We start from the raw sequence: 16,857 nt of genomic DNA on the forward strand, positions 1-16,857 counted from the left end.
GGCTGCTTCTTCTCTCTTTGCCTAGTCAACTGTAGGACATTGTTTCAGTCAATCCAACAATTCATGTTTTGCCAGATAGGCACATGAAGGAGCTGAGGCTCACAGAGATTTCCTGTAAAATTTGCTAGAGAGAACTCTGTGAGATCACTTGCTTTGTCTGCCTAGACAGGAAGCTGTAGCCCTATATACTCCCTGCTTGCCCAGGCATTTTTCTCTTTCTTCATCATGCTTCCATGATGCTCACTTGTACATGCCTGAGTTCTGCAGCTCAGACACCATTTTTAAACTTACATTTTGTACTTTTGTAACATAGTACAGTGGTACCTCAGGTTACAGACGCTTCAGGTTACAGACACTTCAGGTTACAGACTCCGCTACAGAAATAGTACCTTGGGTTAAGAACTTTGCTTCAGGATGAAAACAGAAATCGTGCAGCGGTGGCACGGCGGCAGCGGGAGGCCCCATTAGCTAAAGTGGTACCTCAGGTTAAGAACAGTTTCAGGTTAAGAACAGACCTCCAAAATGAATTACGTTCTTAACCCGAGATACCACTGTAGTTATAAACCTGCCTTCATTTTGCTACTATAGCTGATGTTTCGAGACCTAGATTATGTAAGTAAATACTACTTTTATTTCTTCACAAAACAATGTGTTTGTGGTTGACGTTTTTAAGGAGGGGAAATGGGGTAATACCTATTTGGGTTTTCCTATATATAAAAAAATCAACCCTAGTAATACCAGAAAAATCAAGTTTGCCTTAAAGCATCCTGGATTATTGTTTCTAGAAGGTTAAATCAACCTTGTTTTAGCTTCTAAATTTAAGCTGCAAAGAGTGGTACTCTACTAATCTTACTCACATGAGCAAGGATAATAACTTAACAATATATATCCTCTCCCAGTGCTTAAACCCATTCCTACATCAACAGCTGCCCCAATCACACCTGTCCCTCAGGTGAGCCAGAGGCATCACTACAGAACACATTTGAGGACACATTCCAGCCTGGCTCAGACACTCCAGGAGCAGGAGTCACTGAGAAGCCTGGCCTGGTCAGAGTCCTGAAGCCTGCATTTATCCCCTGGCCTGAGCAGGAACTTCATAATGAAGGAACAGAGGGTAACAAGAAACTGAACACTCCCTTTGTATAAAGCTCTGGTGTCTCTGCTTTTAGCAGTGTGGTCTCTTATTGCTAACCTGTCTGCCCATTATAGACTTGGATTAAATCTTACTCCCACATATCAAACCTGTTTTTAAAAGTCTGCAGTTCTCAGGAACTGTCTGGGGTCAGTCTCATTAGAAAACCCAGCCAGATGCTTCAGCACCACATGGCCAGCTATTACAGGAGGCAGCAGATTAGCAGTGTCCAAGGAAAGCCAAGAGGCACACAGTGGATTGGGTGATGCAGACAAAACTGGTGGGACTGGTGTTAATGGGTGAGTGTGCTGTGTTTAGGACTTTTTCTTGTTCATGGCCTCATAGAGCAGGAATTAATCAACTCCAGAACTCTGTTCCAGGACAGAATCCTCCATACATCAACTTCCCATGGACCTGGTTCCAGGAACTCTGAATTATTATTTTTCTTTGGCCTAGGCCCTTTAAAAAATCCATATTTTTTTAATGGAAGGGCATAAAGAGGCGACCCTATTATGGAATTAGAGAATTACATCCTCCCTTTCTTCGGGCTTTTAAATGCCTTTGCCAGATACACAGCTTCTGTTCTAAACATGTGTTTGTGTGTGTGGTGGCCCTCACTGCTGGTAGCTTTCAAAACAAGGAAGAGGATCCTGTGGCTCTTCAGACATTGCAGAACTGCCACTGCCACCATCTCTGATCACTGGACAATGGTGACTGGGGTGAATGGGAGTTGGGATCTCACAGTGGTGCACCCTGTTGGGCAACTCATAATCTCCTGCACTGAATGACCTGTCTTGGTTGCCAATCAGTAACCAAACTAGGTTTAAAGTGTTAGTCTTGTTGTCTGAGAGGCCATGTTATCTGAGAGACTGTTCTCTGGTCTGTGGTTGGGGTCCTCCTGACCATACAATACCCTTCAGACACCCATCTGGTAGGGGCACACAGGAGGGGCTTCTCCATGGTAGCACTTACCATTAGGAATACTCTTCCTTATTGAGATCTGGTGAACACCAATCATGTCTCGCCAGAGTAGTACATGGTTTGGTTATCTTCCACTTGAACTACTGCAATGCGCTCTACATGGTTACCTTTGAAGGTGACTCAGAAACTACAACTAATCCAGAATGCAACAGCTAGACTGGTGACTGGGAGCAGCTGCTGGGACCATATGACACTGGTTTTAAAAGATCCATGTTGCCTTGCGGTATGTTTCTAAGCACAATTCAAAGTGCTTTAAATCCCTAAATGGCTTTAGCCCTGTATACCTGAAGGAGTGCCTCCACCCTCATTGTTCAGCCCGTACACTGATGCCAAGCTCAGAGAGCCTTCTGGCAGTTTCCCCATTGTGAGAAGTGAAATTACAAGGCACCACCCTGTGGAACACCTTCCCAGCAGATGTCAAAAAGTTAAACAACTATATAACTTTTTGTAGACATCTGAAGGAAGCCCTGCTTGGGGAAGTTTTTAAGGCTTGATGGTTTGGTTTGGTTTGGTTAGGTTAGGTTTTCCTTATCCTCCTTCTTTCCCTCTGTATTTTTGTTGGAAGCTGCCTAGAGTGGTTGGGGCAGTCAGATGGGTGGGGTATAATAATTTTGTTGTTGTTGTTGTTAAAGACCTATCTGCTCACTTGGGCCACAGGTAGCCAGCACATGTCCCTTCAGAACTCCCATCAGCCCCAGTCATCATAGCCAATGGTAGCTGAGGATGGGAGCTTCTATTCAGAACCCTGAGCCAGGCTTTCTTTGATCCGTAATATTGTTAATAACCACTTACCTTGGTTATTGTGTTAACTTTATTGATTATTTTTTATTGGATAGTCTTACATTTTATTATTGTCTGAACTGCTTCAGAATTTCTTTTGTGAATGAAAACCAAGATAGAAACCTTTTGATAAATTGCAAACACCTGAAGGTCGATAAAAAGAAACAAGGGGGGGCACTACCACCAATAAGTTCTCTCCAAACGCAGACAAACCAGTTTAAAGGGTGCCCCCACCAAATAATAACAGAAAGAGCTTTCTAGATTCACCAGTTACAATTGGGAGGCGTGTGAGTTGTTTCACTTCAGCCTCATCTGAAGGCCTGATTGGAGGACAGGGCGGTGGTGTGGACAGATGGGGCATTTGGGACATGCCACAGATTGTGTTTGGTGCCTCCCCTCATTTCAGAAAACACCATTTCCCAACCAAATCTGCAAACTCTGAACTGCAGCTGGGTTGGAAATTGCCAGCAGTTCTAGACTCCTCCTCCACCTCCTCCTCTTTCTGGGCAAGGAAGGATCAATAATCGCCGCTCTTCCCTTCTTCCTTTTGTGTTGCGGTGGAACAGCTGCCAAGCAGAGCCTGCACTTGGCAGCAGAGCCCTCCCAAGGAATCAGTCCAATGTGGCTGCTTCCCATCTGTTCTAAGAAGGTGACTCAGGCTGAAGGTGTTCTCCAAACTCCCCACTGGCTGTATTTATTGTCAAACAGTTTTTGCTTTCCCCGCTGCCTCTGGAAACGTGCGGAGCAGCTGAAGATGCACAGTCATTTTGTCATTTTCCTTTCAGGGTACTCTGGAGCCCAGCAGAAATAAACAGCGCCAGCCCAGGGGTGTGCAAAACCTCGCTCAGATACATTGTCACTGTGATATACATGACCTAAGTAGTGTGTAGCCAGAGTTCCCCTGTGTTCAAGGAATCCAGGTTCTGTGATGTGCAAAAATCCTGAGACTTGCATCCATCCTAAGTTTGATCCCTCGCATCTCTTAATAGGGCTGGGAAAGTCCCGTATGAAACTCTAGATACCCACAACCAACAGTGTACCTATCAAGGGAAGTAATAGCACCACTCTGTTCTGTCTTGGTCATACCACCCCCCGAGTCCTGTGCCCATTTCTGAGCACCACAATTTAAGGAAGGTATTGACAAGCTGGAATGTGTGCAGAGGAGGGTGACCGAGATGGTCAAGGGTCTGGAAACCAAGCCTTCTGAGGAACAGTTCAGGGTTGTGGGTTCGAGTCCCGCATTGGGCAAAAGATTCTTTTATTGCAAGGGGTTGGAACAGATGACCCTCTTGGTCCTTTCCAACTCTACGATTTTATGATTCTAAGTAAAATGCAGTCCACTAGCCAGGTATGGTGATGCACCTAAGGTCCAGTTTTACCGTCTGATCAGAAGCCTGCATTTCAAGCATCTGGAAGGACCCCACAGCAAGCTGGTGGGCTACATTGGGCTTAGCAAGTCACAAACTGGGGAGGGCAGATCAAGATTGCACCGATATTACCTCCCCCCTTTTTAAGGGAGAACAAGCCTACCCAACCTGTGTTACCTTCCAGGCTGAAGACTGCCCAATAATATCCACTATGGAGGCTTGTTAAGGGTTTAGTAAGCCCCCAAATTTTGCTACTTCGCTGTCAATGCAAAAAACAAGGACAGCTGCTCAAGCATGAGCCAGCTTTGTTTTCTTTGAAAAGAGTGCCTTCTCAAGGCTGGAGTTCACCTATTTGGTGGAGCATTGAATTGTCATTGCATAGTTCCATTTCAGGCTGACCAGAGGAAGATTTATGAAACAGAGGTTGACATTAAGTTATATTGTTGCTGGAGTTTCATCGGAATCGCATCAGCAACAAATATAGAAAAATAGAGAGTTATTCTCTTGGACTCGGTGCTTTTTTTCTAAAAAACCGTTTAGGGGTACTCTCATTTTCCTACTCATATTGAAATACTGCCCTTCAATGAGGCCAAACTTAGATTCACAAAATGTTTAGAGGTTTGCGCCCCCCCCCAAAGCACTGCTTGGACTTATTGCAAGAATATTGGACTGCTTGGCTTTGAAATATTGAGTTGTGTATGCTATTTTGGCATTGTAAATATCATTTAAGACTCTTAAGTATTAGAAGGTGTTGAATTTTGGTACATTACTGTTAATGAATTTTCGCAAGCCATATACTGATTTGGTATAAGGCAGCGCGTCCTGTGCTTGTTCTTACATCATCGGTCAAAGAGCAGTAAAACCAAGAACGAAACAGCAGCAAAAGTTCCACAGAGTGAATGTTTTATTTCCAACAAACATAGCGCCCGCCCGGCCTGGGATAGAGCAGGTGAGGATGGGGAAGGAAGACATGGGGAGGGTGCTCCAGGTAGGGAGGGAGACTCAGATTCGACCTGGGGCAGAATGGGGCAGAGAAGGAGCCAGGTCTTCTCCCCCGCTGCCCAGGCAGGGAGATCTGGTGCTGGAGGGAGGACAGTGCAAGGAGCCGAGTCTCAAACGGGGAGACGCAGGGCAGTGGCGACAGCTATCCCAGACTGCTGGCCGTGCACACAGTGCATGGCGTGAGGAAAGGTCCAGATAGAAAAGAGTTAAGATTGGTTCTCTTGCCCCCAAGTGGGGGAAAAGCTGCCCCTGCCCCTCCAAGTCCTGAGGCCAGAACAGCCGCTGGCGTGATTGTGTGAGCGCTTTTGGATCCTGCAGTGAATCACTGCACGGGGAAAAAGAGGGGCTGGCAGAAGGTGTGTGTCTTTCTCTCTGTGTGTGAACGCCTCCCCGCCTCATCATGACCTCCAAGTGGAGCAAGTGCTTATGTGGGGTGTGTGCATGGCTGTGCCTTTGTGACACTTGGGGAGGGTGCAGCTCCTGCTATCCCGCCCCCTCTCCTCCTCTTCCTCTCGAGGACCATTCAAAGAGGTGGCCGCTGTTTCCAAAACTGCCCCCCTCCTCAGTAAAACCGCCGGAAGGGGATGGAGCTGTCTTTTCTTTTTGTCTTCTTTTTCCAAAGTGTCAGTGTGAAAATATATATATATTTATATATATTTATAGATCGATAAATCCCAGAGTTCACGAGGCTCACACTTCTGTCTGGAAGTCCCCCTCGGATAGATCCAGGCTCATGCAATGCTTCTCCCAGTCGGCGGAGTGCAGCTCCAGTTTCTCCCGGTGCTTGGAGGGCAGGGAGCTCAGCGTCATGGCCTTGAAGGTGCTCCAAGACTTCTGCTTCTGCTGCCGGCTCTCTGGGCTGGTGACTTCCTGCTGGGGAAAGAAGAGAGAGTGAGGGGAGGGGTGCTGTTAGGCTACAGAGTGAAAAATAAACAGCACAAGATACACAGAGTGGCTTCCGCTGAAAATGGCTGGCCCAGAAATGACTGTAGCAGAGCACATGCAAGGATGCCTCCAGGTGGGACTGGAATCCTGTCCAAAACCCTTCATAGCATGGCTGTGGTATTCTCTACATATAGCAATTGCCTTTGCCAAGGCTCTCTGGTGTCCTGTGGACTCAGCAATACCTTTAGAAGCTACAGGCGCTCTTCTTGATGGCTTTGGCCTGTTTCCTACTTTGTATATTAGGTGGCCAGCACCAGCAAATCCTCTCCCATAATGCATCTCTCTTCTTCCTTCCTCTCTCCCATTATCAAAGGATAACAAAAACTTACGCCAGGCATATTCTTTTCCCCACTCCCTGAAGAGACGCTCCACCGCTTTTCTCTCTGTGTGAGAACAACAAGAAGAATTAAGCCCATAGATTATGCCTCGCCTCCCACTCTGTGATCCAACTCAACCTGGGCCCAAACTGTGGTATTTCTTGGTGTGGAATTCAGCAGAGTTTACACTAAGGATGGGTGAATCGGAGGATTCCTAGTCTATGTCACTTTGTAGTGTGTTTTCCTCTTGTCTCCACATTTAATCTGCTTTTTAAACATCCTCAGTTGCAGGCACAGCTTAGCTACGCACATGGTTGTAACAGGGGTGGAATTGTAAGCAGTGTGGATGGTTGGAGTTGGTCAGGGGGAAACAACAGAAAAAGTACAGATAGTGACAGTTCAATTAGAGCCAGAATACATGTAAGAGAATCACAGTGACCCTTTTCCAATAGCAGTGATAAGTGGCAAACAATTTGGCAATGCTAGGGTTAATTATTTATTGTTTTATTTATTAAAATCCATTCGAGGACCCCAAAGTGGTTTATAGAACAAAATTCATCACTCAAGTGTTAAGAGCATAAAATCGAAATAAAATCAACAGCAAACTCTAAACAATGCTGGGGATATGTACACTATCTAAAATTGGCCAATAATGTAGTTGCAGAAAAGCCCAAGCAAACAAATGGGTTGGATGCAATGCTAGTCCTGTGTGGAGATAATGGACATGACTAACTTAAGTTCTTTAACTTCAACAGGTCAACTCTGAGTAAAACTTAGTTGGATACAACCCATGTCCTCTTAGCTGCCTTCAGAAACACCCTACTGTGGATGCCTCCTATATAGCAGGTGAGTATAGTATTGGGAGAGAAAACCATTGTCTCTATTCAGACCCAAAGAAGTTCAATTCTGTTCATCAAGAAGTTGACTCTATTGGTCCATAATAAGAGTCCTAGTTTTTAAGGTGCCATGAGACTCCTTTTTTTTTTTAATCTTTCATGTTTTAGTGCAACTTTCTTTTAAAAACACACCAGTGGTCATCCTGTCCAAACGAACCCCAAATGTGAAATCCGTGTTGCACCAATTCAATTATTTCATCTGCCCTGACTTCTGCATATGCTCAGGAGCATTATGGTGTCACATGTTCCAGAGGCATTCAAAACAGGTGCTGTGTTTAAACCACACACCCCACCCCCGCCAATCAGATTAAGCCCTGCTCAATACTATTGCCAGATGCTCTCCAAACCTTAATGAGGAAGGATTTTGTTCCTTTGCTTTCCTCCCATTCTTACCTTTGCTGCGTTGGTAGCTGGAGCCCGATACCGGTCCAGTGTGTGGAACTTTTGATTCAGCTCGTGGTAAAGTTCTGAGTGGCGCTTTCTTGTATGCATGACTTTCTGCAGATTTTTAATCAACAAGTCCCGAGAGGGGAGGGAGAGAGAGCAGAGAAAGAGCAGAGAAGTCAGTGGGCACAGGAGCTCATCTCCCCAAAGCAACTCTGGATGGTTCAAAGCACATGAAATGTAAGGAGCCCCTTACACATCCCAGCCTGAGCCTTGGACTCCCTTGGCAGCCTTAAGCCAGCACTTGCTTGTGCAGCAGGAGTGGAGAACCTCATGTGGACTTCCGCAGACTCCTCCTCTGTTCACATCCCTCCTGCACACCCTCCTCCCCAAGCACTTTTGCTTGCAACACAGGAAGATGCTGTATTAGACTATTGGTCCTTCTAGCTCAGCATTCTCTGAACTGTGATAATGCCTTTTGTGTATGTGTGTGTAAGCTCTGACATTTGCATGGCTGGAATGTACCTTAATGCTAAAAAAAGAGAGAAGAAGAGTCACCTCCATTGCTCCACCCACTTTTTTGCCTTTCACCCCGGCAGGTTCCCCTCACCCCGGAAGGTTGTCCGGAAGGGAATACAGCCCTCAGGCCAAAAAATGCCCCACATCCTTGTTGCAGATGATGAGGATGATCAGTACTGGTCAACACTGCAGGGCTGTTCTGAAGATTTTTGAACCGGAAGAGTTTTGTGCTCTTAAGGGAAAATCTGTTTATTTCCCCAGATCAGGTGAGCTGGGATGACCAATAATATACTAATAATAAATATATTATCCTGATTAGTGTGGCACAAGGAGTAGCCACTTAGATAACAAGCATGAAGCAAACTCCATCATAGAATTGTAAAGTTGGAAGGGACCTAGAGGGTCATCTACTCTAACCTCTGCAATATATCCTTTTAGTTTTTGAAGGGGAAATTCAAAAGCATTGTTGAATTTCCACTCACAAAGAACCGGGGCTGGCTGGAGGCAGGCAGTAGTTTTTAAGAGAGCTTTAGGCGGTCTGAAAGAGGCATTGTTCCCTGTGGTTTTCTCATTCCTTGTGTCCTGTTGTGGTCTCAGGCTGTTGCAGGTTCCTGAAGCACTACAAAGCCTAGCAAATTCTGTTCACAGGATGAGGTGGGTGCAGCCTGGAAGGTCCTTATCATACCTTGTGTCAATGCTCCGGAAAGCTATTGCCTCTCCCCTGCTGGATGTTAAGTGGCTGGCAGGATGGCCCAGAGTGTTGTTTTTCTTTTCCTCAGATCAACGACCAGAGAGTCTGTCAGGTCAACGTTTATGGGCGGAAATCAGTTGATGATGAGCCTTTAAGGCTGGCTGGAGCTGCACCCCACTATCAAACCTTTCGCAGTAAGTGGAAGGATATTACCTCTTCCCCCATAAACTCAGCTAAAATACTCGCATCTCTGGCTCCGGCATTTTAATCAACTGCTAACGCTCTTTATTGCCTGTTATAAAACTTGGGGGCCTATTTCATCAGATTATGCTTAAATCAGAACCAGGAAAAGAGGCTTGAGAGAGGAAATAAACAAAATGGGTATTGCGGTGCCTACTCCCTTCCTCCTGCATGACATATGAGACTCTCCAGAAACTGACTGGGCTTCTGAGAAGAGAGAGCCTTAAGTAAAGGGGTGGGGTGGGGGTTCTCTCCCCAATCCTGTTTTGTCTCCTTACATACCCACACACCAGCTGGCCCAAACCTTCTCTAACTTGTCACATGATTAGTTGTGCTCATGACTGTATTGGGGTGGTTACACATGATGCTGCTTTCAATACTATAGCTCAAGAGATCCCCCTCCAGACTAGCAACAATGCGATAACATTAGGGAAGCATTGCAGAACAACTAATAAAGTAGAATGGCGTGTGGGTGGTCCAGTATAAATCCACCACTAACAAACTATTGCTGTATTAAGGACAGCTTGCAAAATATACCCAACAACAACAAGAGTCTGGAGGGGCATGCCGTATATCCAGACTACAAACCTAATTGGTTTGAGACCAGCATCACTGACACAACCTTCCTCCAAAGAATCCTGGGAACTCTTGCTTGACATGAATAGCTGGAAATTCATAGGCCTCCTGGGCTCAGAACTACACTTCCTGAGGTTCTGTGGGGCGAGTGTACGAGAGGGAATTATTCTTAAACCAGTTTAAGTCTGTAACAAACTGAAACTGATAGAGATCTGTAACATATAGACAACTGCTGTGCAGAGCACAAGAATAATCTCATTGGGTCAAAGGAGGTCTCTTTGCGACATCAGGAAGAAGAGAAGACTGGGCAGGCACTTACCTCAAAATCCAGGTCAGAGTACCGCAGTCTTTTTCTCTGGGGAGGGATGTAGGCATACCACAAAGGAAACGGATGCAAAAAGGGGGGGAAAGGAAGGGAGGGAAAGAAGCCTTTACTAATTTGTTCAGCATTTAGAGATACGAAGTTCTGGAGACCACATGTATGGGAGGAGGGCAGGCCCCCCAAAGCCTAATAGCACATAGAGAAGAAAGGAGGCCTATCAACATGACTTGGGATGGGAGGATTGGAGTGGAAGTCTGTCAAAGTATTTTAGGGGGAAGAGGAGAAGGAAAGACCCAAGCCATTATGGCAGCAGCACAAAAGCAACGAGAGGCAAGGGTCCCAACCCAAAATTCCTGAGGCAGTTTGACTGGCACTTCCTGTTTCCAGTTGACTAGAGAGATTTAGGTAGCAACCAAATGGGAATTGACCCATGCAATGGTTACAACGTTTAGGACTTTTCAGTTTGGAAAAAAAGCAAGAAGAGGCATGATAGGGCAGCATAAAATTATGCTTGGTGTGGCTAAAGGGTTTCTCCCCTCCCTATTTCATAATTGTAGAGTTTGGGCCCATCCAATGAAGCTCAATGCTGGAAGGCACAGGGTAGATAGACAAAACAAAAGTATTTCTTCACACAGTACATAGTTTAAATCACAACTGGGGGGATCGCCAATGCACCCACGTCTTGCTTTCAGCTTCACATAGGCTCCTGGTTGACCACTGTGAGATCAGTATATAGATGGATTAGATGGGCCATTGGCCTGATGCTGTAGCCGGGTTCTTCTTAGGTTCTTATTGGTAGCTGAGAAACTCTTCCGCTCCCCCAGAAAGCCACATTTCTCTTCCCAACTCAGAAAAGCTGCTGCCTGTGGCTTTGCACAAAAACTGTGGGCGCGTGTTCATTAGCAACTGCTGGTGAGCTGAAGCCAACTCTTAATTAATGGGAGGTTATTCCCACAATCAGCTTTGTCTGTAGTGACTTCTTTTCTCCTTTGAGAAGCCAGACTTGAGGGTGGAAACCCCCCAAAATCTGCCTTTTCACAGCTGCAGGGAATCTGTTTTGCAAACAAAGTGGGGGGTGGGAAAGGACACTGAGCAAATGCCACATTTGGTGAAGAGTGGATAAAAAGAGATGAAGCAAAACCCAGCTGGTCTCCACACTGATCTGTAGGGTCCTTTGGAGGATAGAAATGAGTGCCAAAGTGGGATGGGGAAAGGCACCTTCCATACTGATCATGAAAGTCTGAATGGGTACTTCTGTCTACTGCAGTAGCCTTTGGCAACCCGATGCCCTCCCATCAGCCACATTCCAAAGCATCTGTAGGGAACCAGGATGGCAAAGGCTGTACTGCAGAAAGAACGCTCTCCCTCCACACAATTCTTAACCCTTTCTGCTTGGTGCCGGCACCTCAACTTTCAATGGGTGTAGTGATGCTACAAACTTAAAAATAACGTCACAATTGCTCACCTGTGGAACCCTGGGGACTGTAGCTGTGCAAGAACTAGGCTTGTGTACCAGCACTTTCATCATATTGCTGTTCCCAGGATTCTTTTTTTGGAGCTGGGGAGCTATGATGCTAAACTGATATAATTCAGTATTCTTTGCTGCAGATTGGCCTTTACATCCTTTGGAACATTCCTCAGCCATTGCATTAATTCATGCACACTCCCCTCTTTTTGTGGCACCCTGTATTCATGCTCAAGCCATCAACTTGTGCATCATTCTATAGATTTACCTGCACAGATATAGATTTTGCCCACACACCCTCTCTTCTAGCGGGTGCATAATTTATTCTTTTTGTAAACCACTTTGAGGTTTAATTACGATCAAGCGGTATATACATCTTTTCAAACAAATAAATCAATAAAGTGGTGACCTGCAGATAAATACAGATGTAGGCATGCAGACTCAATGCCCATTCCCACTTTGAGAAAGCACTGTCTACACCAGCTTTGTTCCCATCAGCTACAGACAGCACAGCACTGTATTGGCCAGAGCTGATGGAAGTTGCTGTCCCAACATACTTGGTAGGTGCTACATTGGGGAAGGCTGGCCTACATGTCCACTGCCTCCGCATGTCATCAAACAAGCTCCTGGTCCACTCCCACCCACTGCCGCTCTTACCTCCAGGGAGCCCACCTTCATGGCGGAGCCAGGCACAGTGCGTGGCATGGTGCGGCTGCGCTCTGACAGCTCTGAGGCCAAGATCTGCCGTACTGTCGGGTGCTGCTTGAACTGGAGGCCGTAGGGGTGCTTGACTGTCCCGTACGGCTGGTTCAGGTTCACGTTGATGTGGTCCATGGAGGCAAAGCTGGGGTAGGCTTCAGCTTCCATGGGGTGGCGGCCCTTGGCCAGGCCCGGCGCGTCATCCAGTTTAATGTTGAGCTTGCCCTCCTCCCTGGTGAAGGGCTTAAGGCTCACTGTCCGCCGTGGCAGCACCATGTAGTTGCTCTCCAGGGTGGCCTCCTGTGGCCGCAGCCACCCATAGTCCAACTGCCGCAGGCTGCTGTCGCCACACAGGTACACCGCCCCCCGAGCTGGATCCAGGTTGACGTCCTTCTTGGCAGGAGGGTCGTTGAGCTCGTTGAGCCCTTTCACCACGTTGTGTGTCATTTTGGGCACCTGGACCAGGATGGAAGTGGGTGGGATATTCCCAGGAAGGGTGGAGAAGCCCAGGCTGCCCTCGGAGCTGGTGTTGAGCTTCGGATCCTCGTCCCCATCCAGGGAGATGCGCGACAAGGTGCTTGTGATGGTGGCTGGGTTGCACGTGTTAACCTCTTTGAAGAGGACTGGGAGGGAAGCGGACAGTCAAATGGAACATGAAACAGTTTCTGGGAGAATTAAGGGGAGCACCTGCGCTTAGGGAATGCTTCAGTCTGTGGGTTTGGGGCTGGGGGGGGGGAGGAAGAAAGGTGGAAAAGTCCCTTTGGTGGGAACACTTCTCAGTCTGAAGAGCACACCAGGGGAGGGTGTTAGCTGGTGCTTTTGTCATAAATGGAGGTAACAAGAGTGGTTTTTCCAGGAACCTGGAGATCCAGGTGTGCTTAAAGAACGGTAGGCCAGAAGAACCTGGAAGATGAGGTGGAACTGTCTCTGGGCACCTCTGGGCATGCAAAAGCTGCGAGCTGGCATTTGCTAGCCTGGTGCCCTCCCAATGTTTTGGTTTTCAGTTCTCGTCAGCTCCAGACAACATAGCTATACAATGCTGGGGGAGATGACAGCATGGTCATGCTGGCTGGGGATGATGGGAACTGGCTGTGCAAAATATCAGGAGGGGACCAGGTTGGCAAAGACCACGGAACTGAAATTGTGAGCTGGGTAGATGGCATGGCACAGGGGAGTTCCTTGTGGCCAGTTGTGAATACTGGGTGTGTGTGATTAATCGGAAGCCCCCTGAGCCTTAAGCTGGAAACTCATGGGACTGACAGCTAGTCTCTTTTGTCACCAGCTTGACCTAGCCCTTCCTATTTCCTTCCTGCCTGTGGGATGTGCTGTTCCTGGGGGGCTCAGGGGCTGGTTGCCTAGCATAGGACCATCCTTGCCAAAACCTATGCTCCTGATCCCTCTTCCATATGGAGGCCCATGTTCTGCAATGTCCTTAGAAAGAACTGGCCCCTTCCCTATTCAATGATAAGCTCTTCCCAAAGCCTCCCTGGCTGACCCATACGAGTGCCAGGGAGAAAGGAAGAGGGACTCACCTGTCTGACACGCCAGGTCAACATCCTTTTCAAAATCTGTCTATAAAAACACAGAAAGAGGGGGAGAAAGGGAGAGAACGAAAGAGAGACGAGAGAGGAAGCGAGAGGAAGAGACAGAGAGAAGGTGGGAGTGGAGAAATGAATGCATCGTTGGCAACAAAGGTGGCTCAGTGATGTTCCTTAGCCAGCTTTGAGCCTTTCAAGAGGCATAAATATTACGCTGGAGAAGGGGCACCGAGTGCTTTTTGAACATTTTTAGGGAGTTGCAGCCAACTACATTCTACTCAGAGCACTCAAGGAAATCAGTGGGCTAAGTTAGTCAATGCCTCTACTCTGTGTAGGCCTAGGATTGACTAAAACATTTTCTTTTGGTGATGCCACATAAAACCCACCCACCCAAGCTCAAATGATTGTGCTGTCTTTTCCTGTTCATATGCAACATGGTGGTGTTAAAATCTGACAACTGATTGACTACACACACACACACACACACAATATCAAAGATGGACATGCCTAATCCAAAATGGCAGCAATGTCATTTCCAAAATGGCACGTTTTGCCACCTTGGATGTGTTGAAAGGCTAAAACATAGTGGCCAAGGGCTTGAGCTATGCAAGCCAGTGATTTAAGTCTCAGTAAACATAACCTCCCTAGATCAGTCTTCCCTAACCTGGTGCCCTCCAGATGTTTTGGACTAGGACACCCATCAGCCCCAGTCCACCTTTGTGTCTCCTCTGTAGTAAAAATAACATTAGCTTAGGCCACAGAGCACTTGTAAGAATCACTGACAGCATACTTAAAAACACTTGTGGGAAGCACTCTATAAGCACGGACCATTCCTTACTGTGTGTGCCTAGAAAGGTTCTAGATCATGTCAGCATCAGCCCTGCAAATATCCCATCAAGGAGGACTCAGCCAAAACAAGCTTGCAAAGGCCCAGAAGGGGATGCAACACCCTTTGTGCACATGTGACCGGTTCTCCCTCCCCCACCCTACAACATGGGCCCCACACTCACTCACCATGATCTGGACTTGCCCATTCTTGCAGGAGTCAGGGGAGTTCTCATTCTCGTCACTCTTGCACACTCCGATCTGGCACTTCACCACATCTTGTACCTGGGAGAGGTACAGACAGGCAATGTGGTCTCAGGTCTCTGGAGGCCTCAGACCTTCTCCCTCACTCTGGCTCCTGTTCTGTTGCTACTTCCCCCACCAACCAGAGCCAACACTGGCGGTAGAGAGGATCAGGTTCCATCTCCGGCTGTTGGCTAGACCAGGGGTGGGGAACCTTTTCAAACACCAAGGGCCACATTCCCTCGTAGGCAACCTTTCGGGAGCCACATGCCAGTGACTGCGGGAGGGGGGAAAGGGGAGAGATGCAGGAGTGGGCGGAGCAAAATGGAGGTGCATGAGCTGCGGGCGGCATGTGCTTGGGGAGGGCTTTGCATCAGTTTCTGCTTCCGATCGTGCGGCAACGAATTTCCTACTGCTGCTTATACACTGTTACCTTGGGAGTATTTGTGAGCTAGCATCAAGCCTCCCTTCAACCCCTCCCCCCCCCCATGCTTTTGTTTATTAGTCTGCATAAATTGTGACTCGCTCAGCTTGCGTGCCTAAAGCACACCAGACGTTTTGGACGAGCTTCTTAGCACCCTGGTGCCAGCCTTAATGCCGCTGAGCGACCAAATCTGTGGCAAGGACATGGCCGTTACTAGCTCCTCACTCCTGACAGGAGAGTGAGGGATGTGGAAAGCAGCTGGCAGCAGCGGGCGTTGCATGGGCCACCTCTGCGGGGTCTGTGCTTTATGTTTATGGAGCAGTCGCTCACCACCCATCGGGCAAAGATAAATGGGGGAGTGTAAAAAGTCAAGGGTAGGGAGAAAAACTCTGGCCTGCAGAGTGCATATGGATGAAATACAAAGAAGGTTGTCTCCATATAGGCTGAGGGAAATGTAGCCAATCTCTACCCGTGTCCCAGACAGCCATTAATTGGACTGGCTGATTTAGAACCCCAGCAAATGAAAGTGGCTTGGGATGGCAAAGGCCATTTATTTATTTTTTGCTTCATAAAAATTATATACTGCTTGATAGTAGGGAAAAACCTCAAAGCTTTGAACAGTGAGGTGTGTGTGGAATAAATACATTGGGAGGATTCTCCGTCCCTGTGTCCCATCAAAACGACTGCCCCCTCTGTGTAGGCCAGGGGTGGGGAACCTCAGGCCCAGGGTCCATATGTGGCCCTCCAGGCCTCTCCATCAGGTCCATGGACCCCCCAGGCCACACCCCTCTATGGCTCTGTTTGCCCGCCAGGTGTGCAGGTGTAAACTTCTGGACTGTGCATGGCTTGCATGTAGGCTATGTTGCTGCTATTTCTCCCACTTTTTACCTCTGGCTACATCTACCACTGGTATGTGGCCCCTGGAAGGCTGCCCCTGAGGGAATGTGGCCTATGGCCTGCAAGAGGTTGTTCACTTCAGTGCAGAACAGTGATTCCCAAATGCTAGACAGAAGAGGTCGACTTATTATCTAAATGAAAACTGGAAAAACCTGCTGTTCTTAAAGCTGAGCTGAAATGTTCCATCCCCAGGAAAAATGGGAGCACCAGCAGGGGCAGACCTAAGTGGTTTTTATTTGGAGGGGATGTCAAAAAGTTTTCTGTATATGAATTTATTGTCAGAGATGGGAAAAGGCTTGAGGGTTAGTTTGTTTTTTAGATGCCTGTTAAACCAGCCTAATTTTGAGAAGCTACAAATTGGAGAATTGTATTATTACATCCCACTTTTTTATTTCAAGGTGGGGTACATGGCTCCCCCCCCCCTCATTTTATCATCACAAGAACCCTGTGAGTTACATTAGGCGGAGAAATGATGACTGGCCCTGGTCACCCAATGAGATTCAAAACCCTGGTATGCCGTGCCCTAGCCCAATGCTCTAACCACTACACAACAGCAGCTCTTGGAGAGGAGTTCATCAGTTCGTTAGAGTGTGGTGCTGATAATGCCAGGGTTG

General features: G+C 47.4%; 1 protein-coding gene and 1 long non-coding RNA gene across 12 annotated transcripts in view; one reads left to right on the forward strand and one right to left on the reverse strand.

The window, feature by feature from the left end:
* Positions 1-514: 514 nt before the first annotated feature.
* On the forward strand, positions 515-10,143 carry LOC308590247. Of its 2 annotated transcripts, none has more exons than XR_014009725.1 (3): positions 515-612; positions 7,280-7,370; positions 9,103-10,138. It is a non-coding gene; the product is annotated as an uncharacterized lncRNA (long non-coding RNA). The 2 variants fall into 2 exon arrangements; XR_014009726.1 differs by lacking the exon at positions 515-612 and adding an exon at positions 6,142-6,280 and having other exon boundaries at positions 9,103-10,143.
* Positions 5,147-16,857, reverse strand: part of ADGRB2 (adhesion G protein-coupled receptor B2) — a 165,611-nt gene continuing 153,900 nt past the window's right edge. For 6 of the 10 annotated variants that reach the window (XM_081200011.1, XM_081200012.1, XM_081200016.1 and 3 more), the window contains 7 exons: positions 14,869-14,964; positions 13,849-13,888; positions 12,275-12,939; positions 10,150-10,185; positions 7,814-7,918; positions 6,537-6,590; positions 5,147-6,135 (listed from right to left, as the gene is read on the reverse strand). In XM_081200011.1, the coding sequence (XP_081056137.1) occupies positions 5,953-6,135; positions 6,537-6,590; positions 7,814-7,918; positions 10,150-10,185; positions 12,275-12,939; positions 13,849-13,888; positions 14,869-14,964 (1,179 nt within the window). In that variant the 3' untranslated portion in view covers positions 5,147-5,952. Of the gene's footprint in view, positions 6,136-6,536; positions 6,591-7,813; positions 7,919-10,149; positions 10,186-12,274; positions 12,940-13,848; positions 13,889-14,868; positions 14,965-16,857 lie in introns of those variants that run through there. The other 4 variants (XM_081200010.1, XM_081200009.1, XM_081200013.1 and 1 more) reach the window with 4 other exon arrangements.

The sequence above is a fragment of the Podarcis bocagei genome (genome assembly GCF_964188305.1).
Source record: "Podarcis bocagei genome assembly, chromosome: 7".
Classification (NCBI taxonomy): domain Eukaryota; kingdom Metazoa; phylum Chordata; class Lepidosauria; order Squamata; family Lacertidae; genus Podarcis; species Podarcis bocagei.